Source organism: Mustela lutreola, chromosome X (genome assembly GCF_030435805.1).
Source record: "Mustela lutreola isolate mMusLut2 chromosome X, mMusLut2.pri, whole genome shotgun sequence".
Taxonomy (NCBI): domain Eukaryota; kingdom Metazoa; phylum Chordata; class Mammalia; order Carnivora; family Mustelidae; genus Mustela; species Mustela lutreola.
In genome coordinates this window covers 129,669,558-129,690,704 of record NC_081308.1, presented here as the reverse complement: position 1 = coordinate 129,690,704, position 21,147 = coordinate 129,669,558, and the positions used below count along the sequence as shown (strand labels likewise).

General features: G+C 46.8%; 1 protein-coding gene across 1 annotated transcript; it reads right to left on the bottom strand.

Moving 5' to 3' along the window:
* Nucleotides 1–3,398: 3,398 nt before the first annotated feature.
* FATE1 (fetal and adult testis expressed 1) lies at nt 3,399–10,226 on the bottom strand. Its single transcript, XM_059158096.1, has 5 exons — nt 10,027–10,226; nt 9,639–9,766; nt 5,182–5,288; nt 4,696–4,774; nt 3,399–3,966 (listed from the first exon to the last, which is right to left on the bottom strand). Exons 1-5 carry the CDS (start codon nt 10,130–10,132, stop codon nt 3,835–3,837), a joined length of 552 nt encoding a protein of 183 aa, XP_059014079.1. The 5' UTR covers nt 10,133–10,226; the 3' UTR covers nt 3,399–3,834.
* Nucleotides 10,227–21,147: the final 10,921 nt, after the last annotated feature.

The following is a 21,147-nucleotide window of genomic DNA, read 5'->3' as shown; positions in this document are numbered from 1 at the left end:
ACAGTCCCAGCCAGCCTACCTGCCAGATGGCAAGCCAGGGAGAACACCTGGGAGAGAAAAGAGGTTCCTGGGGCAGAGCAAGTTTGGAAAGGAAGCCATTCCTTCTTCTCCAGTGCTACCTGGACTTGGCCTCTAAGAGACGCCATGGCTGGGGAAGTGAAAGAGGGCAAGAACCCTTGGGTGGCAAATACTTAGGTCCTTTTCAAGAGACTAGGTACAAAAACAAAACAAAACAAAACAAAAGACCAACCCTTCGTGCAAACCACATCTCTCTCTCCACATGCCCACTTTCTTCTGCTTGGCTTCCCCTCCTGCTAGGAAGCCAACCTGAGACAGAAGAACCAGAATATTGAGTTTCAGCATCTGCATTTGCCAGGGCTGGCAAGGGTTTAGGGGCCAACACAGTGGGGCAGGCATGACCAGAGGCTTTCTGCTTTCCCCACCTGTCCACACAGCTGGGGAACTGACCCATCTCTCAGTGGGTTGCGTGAGGTGACTTACATGAGATCCCATGCACAAAGGCCGGAACGCATACAGGCACATGTACATATCTGTACAACACCAAGAGGTCACTGCTAGCTGTGTAACATATGTGGCAGTGAGAGTTTACAGGGATGCACACCAAGCTGACCAAGGAGGTTAGTTCTATAGTGGGGCTTAACATTATGGAACAAGGGACTTTGTTAGCTACACCTATAATGTTTGCCTTTTTCAGGAGGATATCATCAAGATTAAAAAAAAATAATTTGTAATGATTTTTTATATGCAATGTGCTGGCACATAATAGATGCACCAAAGAAATTAGTGGTCAGTATTGGCTTACTTTTATGTCTACTTTTCCACAGTGGACATGCCCTAAAGACCAGGCTTGTATGACCAAGGCAAATCCAGCCCCCAATTCAGGAGGCCAGAATTGCTCTCCAGGGACCCTGGTCAGAGGCCATCCTCCAGGCCTTTATTTCTGCTGGGTGCCAGTGATGCGGAAGGCAATGGAAGCTAGTACTTTCGCTTTAGCAGGTCCTGATCCAGCCCAGGGACAAACTATGTACCCCTCTAGGGCCAAGCGTAGGCAGCCCATAGGAAGTTTCACAGAGGAGCAATAAACAACACACAGCAAAAGAACCCCTTCCCCCATACCCAAATATGAATGAGTCCCTCCCTCCCCTACCAGCCCATGGGGAAGTTCAAGGCTTCTTGGAAGATGGGTTGCACTAATGCTGGAGAGCTTGGACAAGGCCAGGGCAGCTTGGCAGGCAACTAGCATCAAGGGGTGAGATGAACTGACAGATGTTAGCCAGAAGGCTTGGTAGGCAGTGCCAGCCCCTACAATAGGGCCCTTCGCAGAACTCTGCAGAGGAGCCTGCTGCATGTCTCCCAGGTCATCAGGAGACCAGCATGGGGCAGCTTGAGCTCCTTTTCCCTTCTGGAGGCCTCTGTAGATGAAGCAGGCAGGCAGGGCTAGCAAAAGCCAAACAGTCACACCACAGGGTAAGGTTCTAGGCTAGTGCTCCACCTTAGCTCACCTGGCCCAGGAGGCACTTCTCCAGGGGGTTGCCACACTGTTTGTTTGCAACTCAACTAAATTGCTCCCAAGGGTGAAACTTTGTTTCGCAACATATCTTAAGCTAGACTTCTTCTGAAAACATGTCCGTGTCTGCTCACACACACACACACACACACACACGCACGCACGCACGCACACACACGCACACCCATGTCCCAAAGGGTAGGCCTTGCCCCAACCTGCAGCAGCCTTCTCTTCTTCTGAGCCTCCTGGCATAGACAGCTGGAACAGACGAGAGTGTCAGCTTTCAGAGAACTGCTCACGGGCAGCCCTCCTGACATCCTTAAATCCACGTCTCTCGCCTCCTTCCACGCGCTCAAGGGCAGTGGGGACTTTGGGCTTGTGGCTGTTGCCCTTAAAAAGTCCCTGCAACTTAGAGGCTATGGGGAAGGACGAAGAGGGGAGGCCTTCAACAAGTCTCCCCAGCTTTCCTTTTAGTCCTCAGTTCATTCCTGGGCACCAGGGGCCATTTGGAGGGGGCAGGGAGGCTCCAGGTTCCACCCGGGCCTCTTGGCTTTCCCAGCTAGAAGCACTTGTGTCTGGATGTGGCTCCTTCCCCATTCCACAGAGGGCTTTCCTCTGGCTCTCCATTACCCTCTCTACTCTGGGACCACAGAGGGAAGCTCCTAGCGGATTCTTCATTAAGTGTTCTTGTCTCCATTTTCAGCAGGGCCCAAGCCCCAGTGGCCACATGCATGGCACTCCCTAGGGCTGACAGGAGGCCTCTGAGAATCAAGAGTAGAAGAAGCCCCTCATAGTATGGGGGTAACTGAGTACCAGAGAAGGGTGGGGAAGAGGCAGAGCATGTTCACATCTCCAGGCTCTGTCTTTCCTTCCTTCTTTCCTTCTTTCCCTGTCCCAGTCTCTCTCATCCTCCCTGTCCTCCTACTGTCTCTTTCTCAATCTTTTTGCTGCTGTCTCTTCATGTCTGTCTTTGTCTCTCTGTCTCTGTCTCTCTCACATACACACATACAGACACAGACTTACACACACAGTCATGTTTATTTTATATCTAATGACTAACATACCCTCCTATCTTTATAGATGGAGAAGTCTTGACAGATTTGGAAGTTCCAGTTAACCATAAAAGCCAATGAGAACTTTCTGGGTCCTTGCCCCCCAAGAGATACATATTTATTCATTGGCCACAGGGAAAGGGACAACAGCTCTTCCCAAGGCCTCCTGTAGTCCAGCACATCTGCCCTGTGGTCGGGTCCCAAACAGCAACACTCCCGTTGGCTCAGCCCAAGTCCCACTGCTCCACCAGCAATCTGCTCTGCTTGGGGTTAGCTTCATGGGGCTGTGGACATGGGGGAGTGGGGTTCAAAGTCTCTCCATGTCATCTCCTGTCCAGCCTCCAGAGCTGAGGATGGGCCTTGCTCTCAGTCAGTCTATATGAGACAGGCAGAACCCTAGGCTGGAACACAGGAAAATCCATTCTAGACCTGACCCTGTCCTGGTCTTGCTGGAAGACCTTGGACCATGTTCTCCCTCTCCAGGACTCAATTTCCTCCTGGGCAAATGGAAAGGTTTCTGGTGCATTCCAGGTTTCCTCTGATTGAGTCCCTGCAATGCCTTGGCCCAGACAAGCTGCTGAAGAACAGCTTACCCACAAGCACTCATTGGCATGATAACAACAGGAAGGACTTTGCCAAGCTAGCTGTTCTCCTAAAAAGGCTCCCTGCTGCACAGGGGACTTTGGGGAGGAGGGAAGAGAGGGAACCAAGACCCCTGGAGTGGGGCATCAGCCCAGTCCCTGCAACAATGACTTTGTTCAGAGGGGCTGTCCCTACATGAATCCTGGATATAAGAAACTCAACCACCAGGGTTTGCTGCCATCAGTGAACTTTTATTGAGCGCATTTTCTGTGTAGAGCCCTGTACACAAAGTGGAAGAAAACTGGGAAAGCACAGCCAAGCCCCTGCCACAGAGGATGGAACAGAAGGGATGATGAGGGCACAGAGGCAAGGTTCAGCTCTGGGACAGTCACCACGAAGCCCTGATAGGCAAGCAGGAAGCACTTGCCACTGGTGTTACTGTGGAGACGAGATGCCACCCACCTCAGCCTCCAAAGTGGCTACATTTCAGCCCTTGCAGACCTTCGGAATGTCACACTTCTTTTACCTCCCAGCAGCTAGGGCCTGCTCCAGGCAAGCGGTGTAACCAGAGTTGGGAAATGGCTCCAGTGCTGCTAAGGAAGATGGGCAAGGGCAGCCCAGGGAGAAAAGGGAAGAAGAGGAAGGAGAAGCGGGCTCAGGCGGCGTGAGACGTCACTGGCGCATCCACAGCCACAGGTTGGCAATGCAGGCCGACACCAGCATGGTGAAGAACAGAGCATCCCTGTGGCGCCAGGTAGCACCCTGCTCCTCCAAGGCACGCAGCCGGCCGGTGATCACGTGCAGCTGCAGAGACCAAAGAGCTGGTGAAAGATCCTCCTGGGGAAGCCCATGGTTCACCACTGGGGAAAGTATGAACTTAGTACAGGAAGGGCATCTGCCGCCCTTCAGGAGGCCAAAGTGCCTCTGGAAGAGAAGAAGGCAGAGCAACTGAAACAGGGGGCTGGGGTGGGCCAGTGGGACCAAGGGCCAGGCTGCGTATGTTTGCAGGCCAGCAGCCTTGTCCCCTTGTTGGTGTTCGCCCGGTTGTCTGGAAGAAGCCAGCCTGTCCCATTGTACGGGGGGCAGAGGTGGAACAAGACATTTCAGTTCTGGGGCAGGCTGGCATGGTGGCAGCTGCAGCACCAGAGTAAAGGCAAGGCTCCAGGATAGGTGACCCTCAGGGGCTGGAGAGGGCCTGTTGTGGTCTCTCCCTGAGAAGATAACCCCGCCCCAAGAGCTCTTAGTGCCATTCTCTCTGCACAGATTTCTATCCTCTTCTGTTGCCTCTTCATCCTCCTTTTGGCTTCCCCTTTTCCCTTCCCACACATCCCAGGGAGAGAGGCAGGGCTGAGACTGCCATCAAGATGGGACACGAGAGCCTTGAAGACTGGGAGGAAAGGAAGGGGAGCCTGACCTCACCTCCACTGTTAAAGGCTAAGATGACGTCAAAGGGAGTGGTCTCATTGTTGCCAAGGCCCACCTGCCCCAAGACACCAGGATTCTGCTTCTACCCTCCCAGTGGGAGATGCTTACCTGTCTTCTCATGACTTCCATCTCCAATCCATTTAGCTCTTCCAAGCCAATCTCTGCCACCATATCTGCCTCTGGGTCACTGGGAAATAAGAAAAGAAAGAGGTTTGTGAGTTGCTGGTGGTCCCAGGCCAGGTATGGTAGGGACCATAGGAAGGCCATAAGGGCAAGCAGGCAAGGTCAGGAGCTTTTCTAGACAATGACTCTGTCATCCTCAGTCCTTCTCTTTCCAGGTAAGCAGGCCCTGTGGCCTGAGGACTATGAGCTACCCCAGCCCAGCATCAGTGTGCTCAGAGGCCCCAAATGGGCAAGAGGCCAGGAGGTTCAGGGGTTCTTATGAGGAGACAATAGAGCCCCAACATTCCAAGCATGACCAGCTGCTCACAACGCCTTCCTGGTCAGTCTGCTTGCTGGTCCATCTGGTCCACCCTGGTACCTGCCCAAAGAGCTCCAGCTTTCCTCCTGCAAGATCCCTGGGATCCTTCTTACCGCTCATAATGGAACCTCATGTTCTGGAAGCCACCAGGATACTCCTGAGGGTGAGCATTGCCATGGCCTTGTTCTCTCAACATTCTGGGCAATGGCAGCTGGGGCCCCTAAAGAAAGGAATGGTCAGTAAAAGTAGCCAAGTCAGTGTCAGCTGAACAGCTGCCCCACACTTCCCAGGACCAATGGTGTACCCTGTCAGGAGTCACATGGTACCTGATCCTCTGGAATCAGGGGTTGGCAGCTTTCAGACCACTAGAAGAACTTGGAAATCCCACAAGTTGGCCAACTGCCACCACTCTACCCATACCATGCTCCTCAGTAGTTTCTAGTCATCCAAGCTATGGGAAAGAAGAGCAGTGACAGGGATCCCCGTGCTCTGCCAGCACTGTCACAAGCAGACAATCAGACATCAGCCAAGTCAGAGAGAGAGTGGAAAAGCTCAATTTTAAAGTCAAGGAAATTGAGGTCTGGCAAATGACTACACTTCCAAAGGACATACAGTAAATATTGGAGCTCAGGATAGAACTCTGGCCATTGGGAGACCATAACATTCTTCTCTGGGTGAGCACAGCTATCCCAGTGGTTTTCATTTTCATTCGTCTGCTAAGGACTTCTTGGAGTGGATGTCTCTGCCCCACAGCTCTGGGGCTAAGATATTTCCTGCCTTGAAGAGCCAATGTAGGCTAGAGGAACAGAATGTGCCAGACACACCTGGGTTCAAATCTCAGCTCCAGGTTTCCAGTGCAAGATGAAAATTTTCACAGACTATTTGGTTTAACACATGCCACATGCCGCCCTGTAAGCCCTTACCAACATCAAGTCATTAAATCCTCTTCATGGCCATTCAAAACAGGTATTACTATCATCCCATTTTGAAAGATTAGAAAACTGAGAGAGAGGTCGCATTATTTGTCCAAGTCACACAGCTGGTAAGTAGCAGAGCAGTCATTTACAGCCAGGATAATTTGCTCCAGAGGTTGTGCTTTTAACCATTATCCTAGGATGCCTCTGATATTTGACACCACTTCGCCTTCAGACTCCATTAAAATGAAAGCGAAGTCAATAAAATGGTATACAACCTGCAAGAAAAAAGGTAACAGGAGAGGAGAGGCCACAAATGATGAGAGAGCTCAACAAGACTGTGGCATTCAGAGAATGCTGAGAATAAAGCCAGGGGAAGTGGGCCTTGTGGCTCAGAAGCAAATGGCAAGCAGTAGAGGAGGGAGTCCTCCTCCTGCCAGCGTCCAGAGAAGACCCAGACCTGGAAGCTGCAGGGACACTGGGGTGGTCTTGAGGACCCAGTGGGTGGGGGTGGGGGACAGCAGCCTTGGCTTAAGGTCTGTACATGGAGCAGTCATCCAACCCTCTTACCCCACCTGCCTGGCAGCCTTTTCTCCCCATATTCAAACTTGAGCTAAATGAATGGAGAAGCAGGGGCAGTTGAACCACAGACCAGAGCCCTCTCTACTCCGGCATTTACCAGTTCCTCCTGCACAACCGACTTTGCTGAATTAGAACCTACTGTCTCACAGGCCTCACCAAGACACAGAATTCTGAGTTGTCTCTATTTGCCTCACTTTTAACAAGAAACAGACAACCAAGGCTCACCTGTCACCTGAGAAATATCTGCAGCCCTCCTATGTTCTTAAGAACAATAGTAAATGCAAGGTTGAACCATTTCTATATAAAGGATTTTCATAGAAACTTTACCACCATGTTCCATTTGTTGTAATAACGCAAAATTTCTTTCTTAAAAGTGCACACTGATATTGGTGTGACATTTTCTATGTGAACAGTACTTGACAGTCATGCTACTATTTTATTTTCCTCTTCATCTTCTTATGATGATACCTCAAAAATAGGTTGAAAATGACAGTGTGTGTCAAGAAAACCTTAGGACTATGAAGGGGAATTTGATTGAGAGTTTCTCCTAGAACAATTTCCACACCATCCCTTTGATTTTCCTACAGATTGGGATCAGAAAGACAAACAGGTTTTTTGAGATATTTGAGAGCAAATAAAGATAAGTAACTGGTGGCTAGGGTTTGTTTGTTTGAAATAACATAGTTTGTTCTTACACATAAATATAACAAGAATTAATGTGACAACATCTGCAAGTCATTGATAGCCTATTGAAGTTGCCCATCATAAGACAGGTCTAACTATTCAAAACCAGTTGTCTTTTTGCCTTTTTTAAAATTTTTTTAAGAATTATTTTTATATCTTTATTTAGAATTTTAGATATATAAAATTTTATATTTTTATTTAGAATTACATGCATTATAAAACATAAGGCTTTTATAGCAATTTGACAGAGATCAAGAAAATCTATGAATTTCAGCAAGTCCTAACTTCCTTCTACTATTTCAAACAGTGTTATTTTTATCTTCATGTACTTTTCAAAGCACACTACTTCCCCCACACCCAAATCAGCAGAACAGTATTATGATTTTTTTTTCTCTTTTAATTTTGTGGCTCTCAGGTGGTCAGGGTTCCATTTTGGGGGAGGGTGCTCAAAAGCAAATAATAAATAGAACTGATAAATTTCTTAATTTAAATGTCTAGTTTCTAAATTCATTATAATGACTGTTTCTTTTTAAAGTAGTCCTGTGGTCCTGATAGGTAATTATAATTAATTCAGAGATTATATCTCTCCATTACCCTCAAAGATCCCATTCTCCCTCAATCTCATGGGCATGACTGGCTTCCTGGAGCCTGAGCTATTGAAGTAATTTGACTTGACTTCCACCTTTGGACATAAGAAACCAATTCAGTATTTTTGGTTTATTTTCATTCCCAGGAGGTCCCTGATCTGGGAGCTCTATTTCTCTTTATTCATTAGCGGCGGAATCATTTGGGCATTTATCATAACTCATTCCCTAGAAAAGCCAGACCTCCCTACTCTCCAACCCTGTTGCCTTTCCCCACTAACCTCTGCAACACTGTAACACCAGGGTGATAGTGGCTAACAGAATCCACGACAGAACTACCAGACTCAAGTGATTCCCTAGAATAGTAAGGTCATCCTCCTCTCCAAAATGACTCCAAAATGACTGCCTTTTCCCAGTACAGTTTGCAGCAATATGGCTGCCATTTTTTTTTCCCCCCCTAGAACATTCCCTCACTCGTGGTGAATGTAGCTTAAAGGATTATCTACAGAACAATGGGACTCAGGTGATTTCCTAGAACATTGGGTCTCCCTTCCTTTCCAACCTAGTTGCCTTTTCCCAGTAACCTTTGCAACAGTATAACAGCCATTTCTCTAAAACTCCCTCAGGCACAGTAAAAGTAGCTTTAAAGGATTGGCTACAGAACTTGAAACTCACATTATTTCTTCCAACTTGGTTATCTTTTCCAAGTAATTTTGCAACAGCATAGCAACCATGTTTCTAAAATTTCCCCTCACCCACCAGTGAATGTACCCTAAGGAATGACTACACAGTGAGAGAACTCATGTGATTCCCCAGAACACTCATTTCTCCCTCTTCTCCAAAATGGCTGCCTTTTCCCAGTATCCTTTGTAACAGTGTACCTGCCATTTTTTTCCTAGAATATTCCTAAACTCATATTAAGTGTAGTTTAAAAGATTGGCTACAGAACAGTTAGATTCAAGTGATTAGAATTCCTAACAGTCAGGGAGCATAGGAACCTACCTTGCTTTACCTTTGTCCTGGCCCTGAGAAATATATTTTATTTATATATATTTATATTTAATCTATTAGATGAGGCCCATCCACATATCAAGGATTAAGAATGTCCTTTACTTAAAGTCCACAGAGTATAGATGTAACAAAGCTACAAAATACCTTCAAAGCAACACCTAAACTAGAAATTGATGGAATACCTGGGAACTATAGGCTACCCACGTGGACAGGTAAACTTGACCTTCACAGTGGTCTAATCACTGGGGAAGCTGAGGGAAAATTTGAACTTAGACCAGGGACTGTAAGGCCGGCCTGGGGACGGTGGGGCCTCCTCAGTGGCTGTAGGCAGATCACTTCTTTCCTGCCCTTCCCTCCTGTGGTTCTCATGGTTCCTACCAAGGCTGATTATTTAATAATTAAATAATTTATATAATTACAATTTATATAGATAAATATTTATATATAAAATATACCTATAGAGAGAACTATAGATATAGATTTATTTATTTATTTATTTAGGAAAGTGTCATTTCACACACATTAGAGTTTTGTAAAGTATATGTAGTCCCCAAGTAATATGTGATTCAGGTGTTTTGGACTCTTAAGGTTGAACTCCCAGCCTACCAAAAGATAGCTGTGACTTCTTATTGGACATCCCTGCCTTCACTGCCTCACTGGTACACAGGAGCTTCCGTCCTTGCCCGCAAGTCAACATCTGGCTTTGTTCAACCTACCATCATCAGGCTAAAGCCCCTACAACCTCTATGGCCAACCCCAACCCAGTTGTTGCATGTCGAGGGCTCCATACAGTACCGCTTTCTTGGGCCGGGTGGCAGTCATATTCCAAGCCGGTTGACGTGCACCAGAGCCAGCAGCCTTTGGATCCAACTTTTGTCGCCGCTGAGAGGTACCCAGGGACTGGGATCCACGTGCCATCATTTCTAGGGAGAAGAAGAGAGGCACCAGGAACACTCATAGAGACTGTGCCAAGGCTTCCTGGGCACAGGATACACCAGAAAAAGGATAGGATACCCAAACTTCTTAGGAATCATTCAACACTCATTCACTGATGTCCATTGGAAGATCCCAGGCCTCAGTCTGTTCATCTCTTCAAAAGTTTTGCAGCCAAACACACACTTTCTCTATCACACATGCACAGGTATGGACACCCAAGGAAAAGGGCATTACAGGGGCTCCTCACCTGCTATCACCAGGTGCTCTTGGCTTTGCATATAGCTTTCAGGAACCAGCTCTTCAGCCATGGATGTTTCCATCTCCTCCTTGATGCTAGGGGGGCCTCCTGCCATCACAGCCAATTTTTCACTTTAAAGCTATAGCCAAGGATACACAAGAAGCAAGGCCAGAACAGACACTTGGAAAATCAGCTCTGCGAGGGGTAGGTGCTCAAGCAAGATATATCTGGAGATGGGGGTGGAGCTAGACTCCCTCACAGGGCTTAGGTCTTGGACACAGCACCTTGTGTTCCTGCTGTATCTTGTTGGCTGGCTCCACAGCCTTCTCCCCTGCTACTCTGTAACCAACTTAGGAGGAAAGATAAGTGTCAGAAACTTTGCCTGTGAGGACTCTGCTGGCTCTCAGGTCACCTGATTTGGCCCTATTGAGGAGCAGGTGGGATCCAAGGTTAGATCCCAAGCCTGACGTGGCTTCTGCAAGCCCAGCTCTGGCAAGGAATCCAGGCCGTAGTACCCCTTGGAAGGCATCCTTTGAAGAGCACATCCTGTCTCCCCCTATGTGGAGTTTCCGGGCAAGGAAGTTGGCCTTTTGATGGCCTGGATCAGCCTGGGCAGGAACCATGAGAACCACAGGAGGGAAGGGCAGGAAAGAAGTGATCTGCCTACAGCCACTGAGGAGGCCCCACCATCCCCAGGCCGGCCTTACAGTCCCTGGTCTAAGTTCAAATTTTCCCTCAGCTTCCCCAGTGATTAGACCACTGTGAAGGTCAAGTTTACCTGTCCACGTGGGTAGCCTATAGTTCCCAGGTATTCCATCAATTTCTAGTTTAGGTGTTGCTATGAAGGTATTTTATAGCTTTGTTATATCTATACTCTGTGGACTTTAAGTAAAGGACATTCTTAATCCTTGATATGTGAATGGGACTTATTTAATCAACTGAAAGGCCTGAAGAGCAAAGCCTGAGGTTTCCTAGAGAAGAAGAAATTCTGCTCAATACTGCAGCATCAGGAAACAAAAGCAAACATACACTACTGGGATTATATCAAAATAAAAAGCTTTGGCACAGTAAAGGAAAGTGAATGGGAAAAGATATGTGCAAATGTTATAACTGAGAAGGGCCTAAAACCCAAAATATATAAAGAACTGATACAACTCAACACTAGGAAAACAAAAACTCCAGTTTAAAAAGGGCAGAGGACCTGAATGGACATTTCTCCAAAGGAGATATCCAGATGGCCAACAGATAGATGAAAAGATGTTCAACATCACTAACCACTAGGGAAATGTAAATCAAAACCACAATGATATACCACCTCATACCTGTCAAAGTGGCTAAAATCAACAATACAAGAAATAAGTGTTTGCAAGGATGTGGAGGAAAAGGAACCCTCGTGCTCGGTAGGCGGGAATGTCATTTGGTGCAGCCATTGTGGAACACAGATTTGAGTCTCCACTAAAAATTATAAATAGAAATACCATATGAAACAATAATTCCACTACTGGAATTACTCAAAGAAAATGAAACAAAACAACAACGAAAAAGAAAATGAAAACACTAATTTGAAAAGATATGGTCACCCCTATGTTTATTGCAGCATTATTTACAATAGTCAAGATATACAACCAGCCCAAGTGTCCATCCATAGGAATATTGGATATTAAATAAGAAAGATGTGACATATATATCTGGAATATTGTGCAGCCATAAAAAAGATGAAATCGTGCCATTTTCAACAATGTGGATGGACCTAGAGGGTATTATGCTACTGAAATAAGTCAGAGAAAGACAAATACCATATGATTTCACTCAAAAGTGGGATCGAAAACAAACAAAAAGCAGAATCAAACCTATGAATACAGAGAACAAACTGATGGTTTGCAGAGAGGAGGGGCCTAGAGGATGGGTGAAATGGAAGAAAGGGCGTGGGAGATACAGACTTCCAGTTCTGCAATGAATAAGTCCTGGGAATAAAAGGACAACATGAAAAATATAGTCAGGGATTTTAAATCACAGGTGACAGGTACACTTCTGCTGAGAATAGTATCATGTATAAACTTGCTGAATCACTATGTTGTGCAACTGAAAGTAATATAACATCGTGTGTCAACTATACTCAAATTAAAAAGAAAAATTTAAAGATAGCAGCATCTGTCCCTGCTTAAGCTTCCAATGCGCAGGCCTGCCCCGCCAATTCTGGCCTTGCTAGCCCCACAGTGGCAAGAGCCAATTTCTTAAAATAAATATCTATACACAGACACGCAGGCATATGCAGACACATACACATACACACATATATCCTGTTGGTTTCTTTTCTCTAGAGAACCCTGACTGATACAACCAGCAGAGGTGAAACCTCAGCTCCTGGGAACAACTCCAGAGTCCCTGGAGGAAGAGGAGGCTATTTGCAAAAGGAGCCAAGCACAGCTGGGGCCAGAAGAGGAAGCAGGGAAGGAAAAAGAAAGGGAGGGGCCGGAACCTGCCTAGAGACGGTGGCATGGTCTGGGCTGCCTGGCCCCCTCCCGGGCCCACCTGTCCAGCACTGGGACTAAACACCCTGGAGCAGAGCTGACATAGGCCCTGCCTGCATCCCTGAGGGCCCTGAGGAAGCCCTTCCCAGATCCAGTGGAGGAGCAGCTGCAATGAAATCTGAGCTTTCTGGAAGGCCACCTCAGGAGCAGAGAAGTGTGCTTTTGTGGGACTCAGGAGCCTGGGAAGCAGTAACCATGGGCTTCCGCCTGGTCAGCGTTGCCAGACTGAGCAAATACAAGTACAGAATGCCAATTGAACTTGAATTTCAGATAAACAGGGAAGTTTTCAGTGTTAGTACACGCTGTGCAACATTTGAGACAAACTTGCACTAAATTTAATCATGATTTATCTGGTATTCACCTTAGACTATGTATCCTTTATTTTATATCTGGCAACTCTATGCCCTGCCCATCCTCATCACAATCTCAAGATTTGACCTTGAGCAAATTTTTCCTTTCTTTGGGCCTCAGTCTCCCCATTGACAATGGAGCTGACAATCCCTTCCTCACCATGTAGCTGGAAAGCCCCCACTGTCTAGTGTGCCAACCTTGGGGGCCCAAAGGCCTAGAGCATCCCTAGAGCACAGAGAACTCTGCCAGGCCTTATGGGGGCCCAGAGAATGGCTCATGCTTAGTGTAGGTATTGGGCTACAGAGACCTAGGCCCCCATGGAAGGCTCCCAGAGAAGATGGTCAGAAAGCCCAAAGCTCTTTCCACTCCAGAGATTAGACAGATACCTCTGTAAAGGGGAAGGAGGGGTCCCAAGAACATCTGGCTGAGATGTATGTATACATATACATTTGGGATATGTGCCCATTCTACAGTTTACATTTTTTTTTTTTGGAAGTACCTGATACATAGTAGGAAAGCCCTTATTTAAAAATTTAACAGAAAAACACATTTAAATATGTAACTATAAATATACACACTTACATGAAAGAAAGACCAGGGGATTCTTGTCTATCACTTTTTTGAAGGTTTCATGGTATTTTTTCCCCAGTTTTACTGAGAAATTTGCAACTTATTTTTTTAAGTGCACAGTGTGCCTTGGGGATCTCACATGTCAGAACAAATCTCCCTCCTGTCTTTTAAACACTGCTTTCCTGCACAGCTGCGCCCCTGTGTATTGACCTGCTTGTGGACATTTTGGATGTCTAGAGCTTTTTCACTTTTATAAACAAGAAACAGTAAGCATTCCTGGACATGCCTCTTTGCACACATATATAAATATTTTTGTAGAACAGGTGCCTGTACGTGGGATTTGTGCAATTCTAGGGTATGTGTGTTGACAATTTTTACTGATACTGACCAATATTATCAGTGCCCCTCCTAAGACCCTGCACCAAATGGGACCTCACCTAGGGGAAGAAAGTTCTGTTTTCTTCATAGCCTTATCAACAGAAGATATTATGGAACTTCCTAAAAGGCATCAGTATGTTGGGTAGAAAATGTTATCTATCTCATTGTTGTTTTAATTTTATTGTTTTAATTATGAATAAACCTGAAAATTTTTTCATATGTTTATTGATCTTCTGTATTTCTTTCTTGTGAACTGTCTGCTGGAGGGCTTGGATCTTTATTAAAATAAGAGCTGTTTTATTGACAGAAAGGGATGGAGATGAAATCTCTCCCTCCCTTCAAGCCAAGCTTCTCCAAAGAAAACATATCATCTTTTTCCCTAAAGGTGATCATGAGCACATAGCCTCCACTGGGGGACAAACAAATCCAGTTAATTGCATCCAAGTTTGTGTTGAAATCTAGAGGGCATCCAGCACCCCCTCCCCACAGAGCAGGTGTCTAACTTGGGCTATTGCCTGCCTATCTGCCTGCCTGTCGGCCCTTGTCTTATGTCTGTCTGTGTCTCCGCCTGCCCCACCACCTGCCTCCACCAATGCCTTCCAACCACTGGCCTCTTCCAGCAGTTCAGCCAGCCGTGCACTTGACTCAGATTTCCGACAAGCATGGGGAATCTGGCAGCCCTGTGTGCTGCCTGCTTCCACCTCCATTGCAAGCAGGAGCAAAGGATGGCAGGATCAGCCCAGGATCAGTACACCTGGGAGTGACATTGAGGCATCTTAGGCAAGTTGTTTCCCATGTTCCGAGCCTCTATTTCCAATCCTCACATGGAAGGTTGGGCTAAAACCCAGTTTTAAGCTATGTTTTATGATTTCGGGGGTATATGTTGGGGCTACCTGGGCTTCAGGGCACACTCCAGCCTCTCTTCACAGAGAACAGCTCATTTTTATTACTTTCTCATATTGAGGTTCTATGGATGAGACCATTCAAAGCCAATGCGTACAGTGGTCTACCACATCCCAGGTCTTCTCAGAGCCCAGTTTCAGGAAGCTATAGTGCCAAGCCCAAGGGAACAACCCGGATTTGGGCTGCAAAACCAGATCCCAGACATCTGGGAGCTTCCTCCCCGCTTGCTAATGAAACTTACAAACCTGTAAACAATTCTCTTTCCTGCTCCTGAAAGCAGCTGGCACTGAGGTCATCCCTGGAGCCCCAGGGCCTCCTGGACCAGAAGGGAAGGAGAAGGGGAAGGGGGACTAGTGGAGCCTTGCAGCTGCCCCTCCATTCCTTAAAGAGACAGCGAGGGCAGAGGCATAAACTTCAGGGAGTGTAAGGTCTGGTGAATGAGGAACACCTCATAAGCAGAGAGAGGGAAATCAGTGGCAGGAGTATCTGGAGGCAGCCCTTCGGACTCATCCCCATCCCCTAAGGGACAGGGCCACCAGCAGGAGGATATAGTGAGGACCTCGATTTCCAAATGTGCGCCCCTCTCACTCAGCACGACTGTCTTGAATAAAGACTGACTGGGTGTCGGGCCCTGAGACTAGGGATAAGTTTCCTGTCTTCATGGGACTCGTGCTTAGAGGGCAGATGGAAACAAGCAGACAGACAGGCAGGAAGTCCATGGGTCTGTGGGGACAGTAGCAGGGGCTTGTTTTTATGGCAGTCCTGCCCTAAATCCTGCTACTTTCTCCCTTCCTGGAAGTGTGGTGGGTGGTCCCTCAAGCTTTGTCAACCTAAAAGCAAGAGACTGATTCTTGCCCCCAGCACTGACAGCCTCTGACTGCACACCTCCAGGACAGCTCACAACTTCCTGAGGTGGCTTGGACTGGGTGGAAACACAGGTCATGCTCCACCTCCCACCCCCCACAACAAACTCTGATCCGTTCTGGAGTGAGCAGCGCCAACAGAAGTGGGTTGAAGACACTGCCACAGAGTCACAGCCCCAACGAACGAGCAGCTCCTGGAGAAACCCCCGCAGGAGCAAAGCTGCCTGAAAAACTCCAGGACAGGTGCAACTGAGTGTAGGGGAATTGCTGCTACCTAGGTGTCCAGAAAGGCACCCAGGACTGCCCTGTGTGCAGGTGGGGCAGAGCACCACCAAGGAGCAACACCGGGAAGCTTGCTTTCTGCCTCCAGGTGTAGCCAGCTGCTGTCTCTGCCGCTCTTTCCTCCCCCCTGTCTCTTTGCTGGCCTGAGAATCCCTTGCCCCCAAAGCTGGCAGAAGATTTGGAAACCTGGAGGGGTTTAGCTGTCTGCCTGTCAGTTAGCTTCGCTCCATGTACAGGGAACTCTTGGAGCAGGTGGGAAAGGCCCTCCTTCCTGATTCCAGGTGAGGACATTAGATAAGGTGACCTTGCCGAGTCCGTGGCCTCGCCTGCAGGATGACTCCTCAGACTGAAAGGCGTCTGCTTTCAATTGTTTCCATGTCCAGTGACTGAAATGTGACGTGTAGGTAAAATTCAAGAGAATCAAAAGCCAAAGGAAAATAGCCGACGATAATAAAGAGGCAGAAAAAATGGCGCAAAGTCTCTAATACTGACCAGCCCCAAATCACAAGCAGCAGCTGCTCTTCTGAGCCAGAGAATGAGGTGGAGGAGAGGAGAAACCCAAGGTGAGAAACACAGACCTAAGAAGATGCATGTTTGTTGTTGTTGTTGTTGTTGTTGTTGTTATTTTCAGACAAGCAGATACTCTTCCCAGTAGCCTCCATTTTGGGTGGATAAGCTAGGCCCACTTCGCTTCGCAATTCAGTGGCAAGGCCTAGAAGCAAATCAGTGTCTTCCGACTGGTGATCCAGGGTCCTTGGCAGAAGAGGAAGTAGTCCAAGTGGGAACTGGCTCAAGAGAGCCTCGGCAGGCATCCTCCAGCCCTGTGCCATTTTGATCTGCCCTTCAGACAGAGCTAGCAGGCAAATCCTAACACAAGGGGTACACACCAGGGAGGATGGTGTGGATCAGAGCCCAGGCTCTGCACTCCCAACTGTCCACTCCTAACAACCCCTTGGGTTTAGAGTCCCAGCTCCTCACTGAGTAGCAATGTGCCTCAGTGATCCTATCAGGGAAAAGGCAGGGCAGGAGGCATGGAATATGAAGCTCTCAGCTCCTAGCAGAGCTCATGCCTGAAGCCCAGCTGCTGGGATTCTCACAGAGGCCACAAAGCCTCCTGCTTGTTCATTATAAAAGACGAGCTGGCAGAGCTGCTAGCAAGGCTGGTGGCCCCTTGTGCTTCGGCTCATCTCCAGCTTTATCAGTGACCCACCTCTGCCTCCTCTAGAGTCTTCAGCTCCTTCTCCTTGCCAGAATGATTCTCTTTAGCCAGAAATAGCATCACATCTTTCCCAGCATGAGGATATTTGTTCCATGATGGCAGAGATCTTGTCAGCTTCATTCACCACTGTCTGTCTTTCATGCACTCGGCACAAAGCCTGACTCATGGAAGGAGTTCATTAAGTAGTTGAGTTAAAATGATTTGAATATTAAAAAAAAAAAAAAGAAGAAAAAACTGTCCTCCCTTGGAGTCTTGTCTCCCTCATGCTACTGTCCTTTCTCAACTCCTTAAAAATGTGTCTCCACTCCTTTACCTCCCAGACATTCCTCTCCTCATTCTAGTCCGCCTTTCTCATCCACAACGCAACTGAAACTGCCCCAGACCAAAGTAACCAGCAGCCTCCTGGCAGCTCCATCCCACGAACCCACTTCACTCTTCATCCTACTTGAATTCTTAGAAGCATTTCACATCACTGTCCTCTCTCTCCTTCTGAAAACCTACTCTTTCTCTGCTATGACCCTTCCCATTGAATGGTCCTGCCATCTACCCCACAATATCAACCCCTAAGCCTCAGAGTCATCTGGTACTTTCTCTCACCACTCCCAACAAATCAGTCACTATGCATAGTTCTGTCTCACCTATGATCATTAATTTTATGTGTCACTTTGACTGGGCCATGGGGTGCCCAGATTACACTGTTTCTAGATGTGTCTGTTGGGGTGTTTCTGGATGAGATCAACATTTGAGTCAGTGGGCTCAGTAAGCAGATGGCCCTCCCCAGTATGAGTGAACATCTTACAATCCATTAAGGGCTTGAATAGAACAAAATGTAGAAGAAAGGGGAATTCACCTGCTCACTCGCCTTGTTCTCTCTCCCCGCCCCCCTCCCTACCTGACAACTTCATCTGGGACACTGGTCTTCTCCTGCCTTTGAACTCTCTCTGAACTCTCTTTCTCAGTTAACTCTCTCATTGGCTCTCTGGATCTCAGACCTTTGGACTCAGCTGGAACTTTACCAGTGGCTGTCCTGGGCCTCCACCTTGCAGAGGGCAGACTGTGAGCACTCTTGGCCTCCATAGTTACAATTGCATGAGGCAATTCCCTATAATAAATCACTCTCAGATAGATAAATAGATTGATACATAGATATGAATATAGATACATAGATATGTATCTATGGATACATAGATACATATATAGAGAGATCGAAAGAGAGAAAAAGATAGAGATAACAGATACAGATACAAATATATAGATTTATCTATATCCGTACACATTTCTCCTGATAACTAAAAGTAGAGCATTCCTATGAAATCTTTCATAAACCAAAATGACAAAGCAAAGAAGCAATCACCAATAATTTTTGAGTGTTCTCAGACTCAAAAAATAACCTCTATCAGGCCTTTCTGATGCCTTAAGACACCTTTTGCTGACAGATGCACAAAATTAATCAAGATAAACACAGATCAGCCACTGTGGAAAGCAGTATGAACATTCCTCAAAAAGTTAAAAATAGAATTACCCCTTTAAAGCAGCAATGTCCACAATAGCCAAACTATGGGAAAAGCCTAGATGTCCATCAACAGATGAATGGATAAAGAAGATGTGGTATAAATATACAATGGAATACTATGCAGCCATCAAAAAGAACAAACTCTTGCCATTTTCAATAACATGGATGGAGCTAGAGGGTATTACACTAAGTGAAATAAATCAATCAGAGAAAGACAATTATCTTCTGATCTCACTGATATGAGGAATTTGAGAAACAAAATAGATGAGCAAAGGAAAAAGAGAGAGAGAGAGGCAAACCCAGAAACAGACTGCTAACTCTAAAGTGATGGCTACCAGAGGGGCAAAGTATGAGGGATGGGTGAAACAGGTGAGGAGGATTAAGGAGAGCACTGGTGATGAGCACGGGACGATGTATGGAAATGCTGAATCACTACATCAAAGACCTGAAACTAATATTCCACTATATGCTAACTAATTGGAATTTAAATAAACACTTTTAAAAACAAATAAAGTGCAGATGCTCACAAATACAGTTCAAAGCTGAGATGCCAAGTGCAGCTTGTGAGGAAAGAGCTTGGTGGTGTCTCTCCTGCCGCTCCGGATGCGCACAATCTCTGGAACAGGTCACTGCAAAACAAATGTTGAACAATGGATGGTATTGTTGCTTTGGGCCTATTTTTGTAAAAGTAAAAATCTTCTGCTGGTTTCTTTCAGTTAGCTAAAACAGGCACTAATGTAGGTCTTTCATACAAATGAAGTGGCAGAAAGCAAACTTTTAAAAAGTGGGGGGAGGGGTACCTGTATGTCCAACTCTCTACCTCTTATCCATGTCCTCCTGGTTCTGTGTCTCTGAAGAACCCTGATACAACCTCCTCAATATATAATTCAGTGTTTGACCAAAAATCTTCTCAGTAGTCTACTCTGTGTGTCCTCTGTCACTTCCCTAGCCAATCCCATCACTGCCTCTTGCCTGGATGACTGCATAGCCTTGTACCTTATCCCTTGGATCCTGTCATGACCCCTTTAACCCCTTACCCACAGAGTAGGCAGACTGATTATTTTAAATGTAACAAGCCTGGCCATGTCACCTTGCTCCTCAAAGCACTCCTCAGTGCCTCCCCATTTTCACTGGAGAGTAAAGGCCTTGAAGCCTTGTAGGCCTTGAAGCCCTACATGAGCTGCCTTCCCTTGGTCTCTCTAGTCTCATCTTGATCTAGGATTTCCCATTAGGCTACCCTGGCTTCTTCCGTTTCCTTAAAAACATGATGGCCATGCTGGACTCTAGGCCCCTTCACATGACATGCCTCTGCCTGATTTAATTGTCTTCGAGCCCTTTGTCTGACTGATTCCTACTCATCCTACAAGCTTTAGGTGGGCCTGGCTTCCTCAGGAAGCTTTCTCTGGCAGCCCACAGCCCCAGCCCCCCAGACTTCCCCCACCAGAAAATTCAACAGGATTCATTGCTATGGTTTGTCTAATGCCGTCCCACAAAGTTAGGCCCAGAGTTCCAGAAAGGCAAGACCTAGCCTGTGGCTATACTCCCTTCTGGTGCCCCACGGCTTGGCTTGAAGCAGGGACACAGCCAGCTTCCGGAACACCATGCTCTGTCAGTACCTACTCCCGTTTGCCCTTGTCAGCCCCAGGATTCAGGAATGCTACACTGTTGCAATTTAGTGTAACCCGTCTGATATGAAATGTTAGCCAGCCTCTACTTTTGTAGCCCATAAAGCCTGGTGAAACTGAATCCATCATGAAGTTTGAGTTCTTCAGAGAAATTGCCAAAAGTCACCGTTTTTGGAGCTGCCAGTCTTGTGATTCCTAAAAACGACATACTTTGTCTATAAAAAAATCTGAGGGGACACAAGGATTTTGTCTATTCTTCAAGCTTTGGGTTCTCACATCACTCTCCACAGAGAAAGCCTGGGAAAATTATTCTGAGGCCCACTTCTGTCCCAGTCGCACCTGGCTTGTTGCAACTTTTGGCAGCTGGCCCAGGCCTGTCCATTTGTGGTAGGGAAGAAACTGCTCTGGGGGGCTCGATTTGAGACTGACGAGAAGTCTGGTGTCCACCCCCAAGCTTTTCCAGACTACGTAAAATGCTCAGGTATGCGGTAAGGAGCAATAACATCTCCCCTTGCTACAAATGGCATGTTATAGCCTGAATTGGGTTTCCTGCCCAACCCCCTCCCCAATTCATATGTTGAAGTCCTCACCTCCAATACCTCAGAATATGATTGTATTGGGAGATAGGCTCTTTAAAGAAGTAACTGAGGTTAAATGAGGTCAAACGTGTTTGCCCTTACAGCAAGAGGCGATTAGGACACCAACATATACATAAGGAAGAACATGTGAGGTCACAGGCAGAAAAGGGTGGCATGTAAGCCAATGGAAAAGACCTTAGAAGAAACCAACCTGCCAATACCCAGTTCTCAGCGTACCAACCTCTGGAACTGTAAGAGAATACATTTCTATCATTTAAGCCATCCAGTCTGTGGTACATTGTCATGGCCGCTAGAGC

Coding starts and splice junctions, on each gene's coding strand:
- FATE1 (XM_059158096.1), bottom strand. CDS start 10,132: ATGGCAGGAGGCCCCCCTAGCATCAAGGAGGAGATGGAAACATCCATG. Junction 9,767..10,026: donor AGAGCACCTGGTGATAGCAG/GTGAGGAGCCCC, acceptor TCTTCTCCCTAG/AAATGATGGCACGTGGATCC. Junction 3,967..4,695: donor TGGAAGTCATGAGAAGACAG/GTAAGCATCTCC, acceptor TGGTCTCTGCAG/CTGCACGTGATCACCGGCCG.